Source organism: Anomalospiza imberbis, chromosome 11, assembly GCF_031753505.1.
Source record: "Anomalospiza imberbis isolate Cuckoo-Finch-1a 21T00152 chromosome 11, ASM3175350v1, whole genome shotgun sequence".
Classification (NCBI taxonomy): domain Eukaryota; kingdom Metazoa; phylum Chordata; class Aves; order Passeriformes; family Viduidae; genus Anomalospiza; species Anomalospiza imberbis.
The window spans coordinates 11,431,024-11,440,854 of NC_089691.1; the positions used below are offsets into that span (position 1 = coordinate 11,431,024).

Below are 9,831 nucleotides of genomic sequence, written 5' to 3' on the forward strand. Positions count from 1 at the left end.
GGTGATTACAACACTTAGGCAATTTATCAAGGAACTTTGTCCTGGACCAGCTCAGTGACAGCTGCAACCCAGTTGTACAAACCTAATCACAGCTCACCTCAGAATCAGCTCGACACATTAAGCGCTGCTCCAAAAAGTTCTCCTTGAGCCCTCTGCTCACAGGGGTCACTGGCCCCAGTGTAGGGGATACAGGTGGAAAACTGGGGGAAGGATTTGTGCATTGTCTCTCTAAAAGCTCTATCATTCCCACTCTGGCATTCTCCACTCAAGAAGTGATGCTGCTTTGGCTGATTCCACGTGTGGGACCAAGTTGCCCATGCAACTCCTGCTGCCCACACACAAGGACATGGATAAGACCATGGAGCTCCTCTGCAAGCACCAAGCAAGGACGCTTGGATAGCAGGTAAATGCAAGCAAATGGCTCCTCAGTGAGGGGGCGACTGCCTCTCCTCCCAGGAGCTTAGCTGCAAGGACCTCCACTCATTCCCTCACTGCAGGGACTGCAAATACTGCTCCAGCACTAGTGCTGGTTTCTGGGCTGAAGCAGCAGCAGGGAGTCCACGTCTGTACATAAGCAGCAAACTCCCAGTGTGCACAGGCAGGACAGCATCGCTGGCCAGTGTGTGTTTGTTTCCAAGCATCTGTGCACACACACACACACACACACACACACACACACACACACACATGCAACGTTTTGGGAGCCAGGCAGGGCAGAAGGCTCCCTGCAGGGTGTGGGTTTGAGCAATGGGAGCAAGGGCAACTCATGAGCCCAAGGCAGCGCGACTGCACCACATGCAGGCTCTCTGGAATGGGGCTGTATACTGAATTTATGAGCTCTTAAGTCATCACATTTACAATTTGTGTTCTCCAGTCTTTTAATCTCAGCAATAAACTCAGACTAAACCTTTGCTGAGGCAGTGTGGAAATTTCACTGTTCCCGTCAGCCCTATGTAAAATGTGCCCATGGGCAGGACCAGAACATACTTCCTGATGGTTTCAGTGCTCTTATCCATTTCCCACTCCAATTAAAGTAATTGGTCAGTCCCTCACCTACTACCTGGGTTGTCCAGGCCCCCCTTGCTGGATGTAGGTATAACACATTAGAAAATACAGGGGCACAAACACTTACCATCTCTCCTGCATGTCTGTGTGCACATCACTGGGACCCTCACCTAGGTTTTGTACCACTTAGGACTCCTCCCTTGCCCTGCAAACCAGCACCACTGGTGCATTTTTTACCTGTACAGAATTACTTTACTTCAGAGGTCCACATCAGTAAAACATCTCCAGGAGGTGTTCTGCTAGAGAGTTGACTCTAAACAGGGACAAGTCTTCAAAGGGAGCACCTTCTTCAAGTGCCTCACAGGCCTCAAACGGAGCTGAAATAAGCACCGATAAACCTACTAATGGAGTCAGGCCTTCCCTGCTTGGATGAACCTCACGCTTTCAGAGGAGGGTGGCATCATTTCTGCAGAATGCTTGAGTGGCCTCAAATAACACACTGAACTGTCAGGCACCAGCCCAAGCGATGGTGTGAGCCAGCACTGAAATAATGAGAAGCTGATCTACAGCTTTTCCCCTCTGGTTTATTAAATGAATGCTCCACATACCACTTCCCACTGACTGGAAACAGGGAGAAAATCCCAGAACAGTAACTCATCATCCTTTCTTTCCCTGCGAAGATTCAAGGCTGTGGCTATGTATGGATGTTGTGAAGTGATAAAGTTGCTGTGGCTTCACGAGTTACCCCACATCAGCTGAACTGTGCCATCTGACCGTGCTCCCAGATCCCTGCAACTGGGTGGTAAAACATGTTCACTCATGATGGGGCTGGAGCAGGTACACTGGCGGGCTCCAGATAAGCATGCTTTGCTGATAAGCAGTACCTCATTAAGCCCCAGGACTCAACGGCTTGCAATGCAATCCTTGCCCCACAAGCCCCTCCTCTTTTCAAGTTGTAGCTCTCAGTCATCGAACAAGCAGCAGGAAACCCCTTTGGGAAAGTGGTCAATACTGGATTAATTCCTGTGTGTTACATGGAGAGGATTTAGGGCCAGAGACCATGCCAAAGAGGAGTGGTAGAAGGACCGGCCAACTGTGTTGCTGAGTACAGCTTCAGCATAGCCATGTCTGGAGAGGACACTGCCAATGACACATGGAGATGATCCAGTCAGTGAAACCAAAGTTCTCTGAGCTCCGCTGGGGTCAGAGTCAATGGACATGAGTTACAATAGCATTTGGGCTTTCCAAGACTGAAGCAAGGTCCAGCCCTGTATATGGGACATTATCTAACATAAAAAACATGTCAGGCTCATTCTTGACTCCACTAACTAGGACCAGGCCTCTTTATCTTCATATCTCAAAAAATAATGTTTTTTTGAGGTTCCTGCCCTTCTCCACTACCACTCAGAAGAGATGGTTGTCTTCTTGCCTGATCCTTGATTTAGTCTTAAGCCCCAGTCTGAGTCCCAGAAAAGCTGGAAACAGATCCAGCTCTATGTCCCAGTCTCTGGGGGTCTCTTCTAGTCAGCACTCCCCAGAGCCACCCCATCTCCCATCCCACGTCCAATGGCCATGCTGAGCCCGACACATGGGATCAATGCTCAGGACATGCTGATGATCCCTCCTGTACAGAGTGGGGAACCTGTGTCATTTAAGCCTTTTCTGCTCAACAATCACAGCTGCAAAAACAGCAGGCAAACTCCAGACCTCCTGAAACTAAGCGCCAGGCCCCTCCCCTTCTCCACTGCTCCACCCGGATGCTCTTGGGATGGGAGGTACACACATTCAGGATGGGTTCTCCTTATCTAGTTGAGAGGTGAGGAGGCATCTTCAAGGCAAATTTCCAAGGCCGAGCACAGCATTACCCCCAACAGGGCTGACCCACGGGGAGACATCTAATGACAGTTTGACTGTGGAGCAAAGCTCGACTCATGTTTGTTTGGATAGTCAAAGAACTTGGAACAAATGTCTCTGACTTGTGTTGATTTAGATAAAAGGACCCCAGTCTTGTCACAGAATTAACAGGGCTGATGAGAAATCACTTGTGTAGACCTCCTCTGCCCTCAGATGCTTTTAAAACAGAAAAAGACCATGATGACAACAATAATAATTATTCTTTAGGTTGGAAAAGACCTTTAAAATCACCGAGTCCAACCATTAACCCAGTGTTGTCAATCCCACCACTAACCCACCACAACTAGATGGCTTTTAAATACCTCGAGGGATGGTGACTCAACCACTGCTGGTTGATGGGCAGCCTGATCCCATTCTTGACAGTCCTTTCCTTGAAGAAACTGCTCCTAATATTAATCTAATCAAAATACTAATATAATTTTTTCTTCACAACTTGGAGGCACTCAATCTTTTCTGGACCAGGGCTCACTGGGGTGCCAAGAGTAAGATCAGGGATTGGGGCTGCATGTCACCTGTCATCTGGGTAACAAAAAGTTTGGGACATTTTGCTGTGTAGTGCCTTCTGTTTTGCTCCCCATCCTAACCTGGCTGATAATCCCTGCCCTTACAGTCCCAATATCTGGCTGGGAGGAAAGAGAAGGCTGGACATGGCAGTGCTTGGAGTGGGGAACTGGGGGGGACAGGTACTGCTACATCCACATCCATCTGGCATACTGAAACAGGGAATGAAGGAAAAGGAAGGAGGGGGCGGGTAGAAAAGAAAATCCCAAAGATCCTCGGATAATAAGCACCATTAAGGTTAGTCTGTCTCATGATTGTTTCTTATTAAAAAGAGACTGTACTTTATCTGTGCAGGATATGCTGTTTGGATGAGGGAATTAGCAGAGTGACTGCCTCCATATCATCTAATTAGCAAAAATGTTGATAAGCAGATACAATCACATATGATTAGGATCCTTTTAAAAAGCCACTCCATTAATTAAATAGACAGAAAGGCTGCCTCCAGCCCTCGCGTGCCACTGATTAGAATACAAATATTTACACTAATCTCACCTCCATCAGCCATGGGACACTTTTGAGTATTTTTAGTGACATCAGATTACTATTGATTTTCATCCCCAATGTCAGACCATTTTGTTAGTATCTGAAAGTGCTGCCTTCAGTTTCGGATGCTTTAAATCATGTTAAGGGTTTATCTTAATGACGCTGCTGATAACCACTGTTCAGGTCACTCGTACTTTCTCTTCAAAGAACACAGTCTGGGCGGGCTTTTATTGTTTGTACTTGAGATTTAAGATACGAAAAACATTTCTCATTTCAAAGCCTTGGTTTCTAGGGATGGGGCTGCCAGGCCAGTTTGGGTCTAGTTACTTGATGTGTGTATGTCTCATTTCCCTTTCTCCCTGCCTCTCCTTGACCCTTTCTTTTTTCCTTGCAAACCCTTTTGGCTCACAGCAGTGGCCTGTCTTGAATGGCTGCTAATCACTGACGCCTGCTGCAGGCAGCAGACAGACAGGCAGTGAGCATCCTCCGTTTGGGGATGACAGGAGAAAAACACTCCCTACTTTTCAGCTGGGTAGGATGCACTAAATCCAAGACAGATAACCCAGTGCGCCAGCCAGTCTGAAATGGGCTTGCAGCATCAAAAGCAAGTAGGGGAAGAGATTCTTTGCAAAGACACAGCAAAAAGCAGCCACCTCCCTTCCGTGCACAGCCCCAAAGTTGATAACTGGCCTGGGACCCTCTCCAACAGACTTTTCTGATGTCCTATTTTCCCTTCTAGGTATTAGAGAGTAGGAACAGCAATCCTTCTTGAAATTTCTGCCAAGCATCTGCAGAAGGACTGTGCTGGCAGTGGTTAGGAGCTGTTGGCACCTTTTGGGGACTTATGAGTGGTAAGCTTGGATCACCCTCAAGTCCAATGGACAGTCCTTAAAAAATCTAGTCCCTTTTGTGAAGATTTCAAGCATAAGACTACAGTCTGAGTGAGTGATCAAGTCTTAGCTCTTCCCTCAGTGTAGAAGACCAGTTCAGGGTGTTTTGGGAGTGCAAAGAGCCCTCTGAGCACAAATGGGCTGCAGCAGCTTGCTGTTTGGCCCAGGTTACTTTTGCCATTTCTACAGAACAAACAACATCCAGCAGAAAAATAATTCACGTGGCACAGCTACTCTGTAATTAAGAAGACTTCTGTGCCAAAGGAGGCAAAAGCTGAGATCTCTCCAGTGAGGTGAGTCCACAGGACCATGAGCTCATTTGCTCCTTTGCACTTCCCTTCAGCTCCAGCCCCCACACATGCACTGCCCTGCAGCAACTTTTACTGCCCAAATCCAACAAGAGCCTCCGTGCTACTGCCCCATCACTGACCAGTGAGAACACCAGCAGCACAAATACCTTTCCCAACACATGTCAGCTCAATCGCCTTCCTCCTTCTGTGACATTGCTCTCTCTAGGCTGACATGACTGCCCCTTCCTTTCAGAGCCCCCCCACCCCGGCTGTGTGCTAGGACAGCAGCCAGCTCATACGCTGTGCACATGCTCTTTGGTCTGGCTGGCTCTTGACTTCTTCCCAAAGTGTGGGATAATGGAAAAGAGGGCAGTGATCTGCAACATATGCTGCTGTTAGTAGGTGTTTATGACACTGTGTTACAGACAGATGAATTCTCATTATTGGCACTTCCTTGGAGACCTTCTTCATGCAGTGTTTCCCTCTGAGGATATTGTATTTCCCACCAGAATGGCAAATCCAAGGAATAGAAACAGATGCAGGATAACCCTAGATTTGATTGCCTGTGTCAAGTTCCTGGGTCATCCTTGTTGTACATGCATACACACCTTGGGACAGGTATCCAAAAAGGCACATAGGAAAGAGGTTAAGGTTGGTAATTCTGGGAATTTATTTTACTACCCACATGAAAATTAGGCTCTTCTGAAAGTGTTAGGCTTGTCTATAATTTCAGAAAAGATTATGATGTTCATCTAATCTTGATTTTAGGAAAATTCACACTCAGGGTTTAAAAATGGCCACATGGGGAAGTTTCAGTGATTTGCTACCTTCATAAAGAAGGATGTGCAATGTATTTTGAATTTAAATTTGGCTAATGATACCTTCCAACTGCTTTGTCTGGGAGGCTGAAGATCCCTGTGGCACTGAATTTCTGTTCCCATGCAGGTTCTTGCTGACTGTGATGTAGCTGACATTGAACTTCCTCTTTCCCTAAGTCTGTCACTCAAGAGTGTATTTTCCAATCCCTTAGTCACATTCTATGGTCTTTCCCTGGGTTTTCTCTGATTTGTCCACACTCTTTCTGAACTATGGGTAGCCAAACTGCAGCTTCCCTATAGCTGCTGCCATAAGGAATGATGTCCCATGGGATAATATGACCTGACTACACCACACTTCCCTGGATTGCACATGAATCCACACTGTGTATCTGAAAATCCCATGGTAGGGTGGGTTCAGGCAAAAAGTAACCTGACAAAGTCGTAAGGGTGGTAAAACAGTGAAAGACATTGTCCAGGGAAGCTGAGGATGTCCCATCCCTGAAAGTGTTCAATGCCAGTTTGGTTGGGGTATTAAGCAACCAATTGTAGTGGAAGTAGTCCCTGCCCATGGCAGGGGGCAGGGATTAGATGACCTTTAAAAAAGGTCACTTCCCATGAAAACCATCTTATGATTCTATGGCAGTCCTACATCACAGCTGTGTCAGCACAGTTACATCCAGCAGATGCAGCAGCATGTGCATGATCTACATTTATAAACAGAAGGCCAGTGACAACCAACTCACCCTGGAATGTGGTCAGGACAACTGAGCCAGGATTGGCTGAACCCTCTCTGAGGTCACAATGTCATGGTTTGTGAGCAACAGGTTTGAAAAGAATGTCTGTGGTCAAGCAGCTCTTGGTGGCCTTGCACTGCAGCAGGACAGAGCAGCTCATGGGGCAGACTGAACATCTCTCTTCCCGAGGACTGCAGTGTCACTGGGTGTCCAGGAGTCTCTGCATGCTGATCAACCTTGGTGGAAGAGAGATAAGCAGGCATCTTCCAAACAACCCCAGCTTTCCTCTGAGATGGTAGATTACTACAAGGTCCTTGGACTGCAAAAAAATGCCTCACAGGATGCTGTTAAGAAATCCTACCATAAACTGGCACTAAAATGGCATCCTGATAAGAATCCCAGAAACAAGGAGGAAGCTGAGAAGAAATTCAAAGAAATTGTTGAAGCATATGAGATTTTGTCTGACCCTCAGAAGCGATCACTCTATGACCAGTCTGTTGAGGAAAGCAGAGCCCGCAGAGAGAGAACTGTAGCGGGTTATAACAGCTTTGGTTTCCATCATGGATTTCCCCATCAAGAAGAGGTCTTTGGAGGCATGTATCCATTTACATGTATTTTCTTGAACCCTTTAGACATCAGAATCAATGGTGAGACCTGGCAGAGCACAAGTGGAAGAGAAGGAAGGTTCAGGGAGCCATTTGTGCAACAGAATTCATTCTGTCCCAGCGGGCACCCCACCTCCTTCTTTGCTGGAAACACATCTGGACCATATGGTCTCAGAACAGTGATAACCACTACTGAAGAGATCAATGGCAAGATCATCACCACCCGGAAAATCTTTGAGGATGGGCAGGAGACAAAAGAAGTGGAAGAAGATGGCCAGCTGAAGTATGTAATAATCAATGGGAGAGACTACCTGAATTCTTAATGTCACCAGCACAAGCATTAACTGCAAGCTGTGGGATGTGCTCTCATAGCTCAACTGATGAGATCTACTACAAACAGTATCAATAAATGCTGAGTTCATGACACAACCGATGCAGACTTCTCAATGGTTGGGAACAAAATATTTCACAGGTAAAGATATGGCTATGCTAAACTAAAGAGTGTGAGTCCACAAAGCCTGAATGAGGTGACAGTGATTATTCAGTAAATATATATCACAGATACATGTGAAAGCAACCTTGCTGGTTTGCCAAAGAGACCAAGTTGATTAATACAGCAATAGGAGACAAGCTGGTTTGTGGAAGACACGTAAGAGAGCCCTATAACAAGCTATAGGTTCCCTTCCCACTCCTTGAGATGCCAGTGTTAAATTCTACCAACTGGATGAATAAAGCCTTATGTGACTCACATACACAATCCTGATACTAAGTGAAGAATATCCTTCCTACTTTTGGTGTATGAGAAGATGTATATCCATTGAAAAAAATTTTATACATGAGCAAGAAGGTTAGCAGGGGTCAGTGGGACATGGGGAGCCTAGAGAAGAGAGAATGTCATAGAAAACAAAAAAAAACCAGAGGAAGGAATAAAACATCATTCTTCCAACTGTAAAAGAAAATTGGGGCTTCCTTGAGAATGCCCTGCAAATTATGACCAGACACCCTGATGGAAGTACTGCATAGCTCAGGGGCTGAAATTGAGCAGGGAAAAGGTGAATTTGGCTCTTGGACTGGGACAATCTATATTCCCTCTCTGCCTGGAGTCATTCAAACACAAAGAGCTAAATTCAAACCATGAGCCAACAGATTCCAGGGGGCTGAGTTTAGCTCAGCCTCTTTGTGCAAAGCTGGATGTGAAGACTTAGATGATGCTTTACCATCCTTATTGTCTTGCTCACAGCTGCAAGAGCCAGTTCACAATGCATTTCTTGCACAGCCTGCCAGCACGCTGTTCTTGTCCTCCACTGAGCTACGGAACACACTCCCCATGTTTCCGCCCTCCCCTGGGCTGACATGAACTGCTGAGCCTTGTTTCTTGCTTGGCCAGATCACCTTAAGCATTTAAAATCTTACACACCTCTTATTTTTGGTCCCACGCTACATTCCCTTGAGTTTCCCAGCTTTCCCTGCCCAGTGATGTCTCCCTGGAGACTGGAACTAGTTTTCAGGGACATTTTCACTTTAATCCAGATTGCAATTGCTGCCTGCGTTTGGGCAGGTCTTTGCATCTGTTTCCTCTGCTGTAAAATGGGAATAACAGACTCCTGTGCTTTGAAGGAGACTGTGAGGTAGTGTTGCTAGTAAAGGACTCTGAGCATTAAGGAGTAAGTTAAATTAGCCAGAATGCTGCCACCCCTTATTCAAGCCTTTTTCTCTTGTAAAGACAAATGTAGCTTAAATTACCATCTTTAGCAATTTATGCCATGTCCAGCAAGGAAAAACAGACAAAAACTGTATTTGTTATGTTAAGGGCTGTTAAGCCCCTCTCCCAGTAAGAAAAAGACAGCACTGTGTAGCAAGTGGAAGCTTAACTACATGCTGGGTGTATGGAGGGAGACCAGTGGCAATGGAGCAGGGAAAACCTCCGTGCAGGGACAAACCGTGTCTGCTGCTCCTCCACAGTTTGGGAGCCATCAACAGTCCTGCAGACATTGGGACTCTGAGAACTGCAAATATTTAAGGGGCTTGATACAGAAATATTATTTTGGTCAGAGCAAACACAAGTCAGTATTTCTACCAATACTTCTTCTGTGGACACCATATTCATGAGAGATAGCTTCTTGAGTCTACATTATGCTGCCTCAGAGGAAGTCCAAGGTAAAAAAACCCAAAACAAACAAACAAAAAGATCAATAATAACAACAGTGATAAAAATCAAGCTGCACACTTTGGATTGGAAACTGAAATGGTCTTTGATCAAAATAACATGTTTGGAAATCTGGACCAGAGTTGAATTCCCAGCTTCTCAACCTTTTCAGCTTCCTAGGGCTAAAACTTTGCTTCAGTTTTGTCTCTAATGGGATATTTATTTACGCACATCAATATTTCCTGATCTGAGACAAAGGTATACAAGAGTATATATATCTTAGACCTTTCTTGCCTGTGTCAGTAATTCCCTCTCCTGTGTTACTATCTAAAGGAGCACCTAAGAGCAAGTTCTTCCTTTTTCCATCTGTGGGTCAGAGTGTGTC

The 9,831-nt window shown here is 45.9% G+C and overlaps 1 protein-coding gene across 1 annotated transcript; it reads left to right on the forward strand.

Annotated features, from left to right (window-relative positions):
* Window positions 1-6,811: 6,811 nt before the first annotated feature.
* Window positions 6,812-7,729, forward strand: DNAJB8 (DnaJ heat shock protein family (Hsp40) member B8). Its single transcript, XM_068201926.1, has one exon. It carries the CDS (start codon window positions 6,988-6,990, stop codon window positions 7,621-7,623), a length of 636 nt encoding a protein of 211 aa, XP_068058027.1. The 5' UTR covers window positions 6,812-6,987; the 3' UTR covers window positions 7,624-7,729.
* Window positions 7,730-9,831: the final 2,102 nt, after the last annotated feature.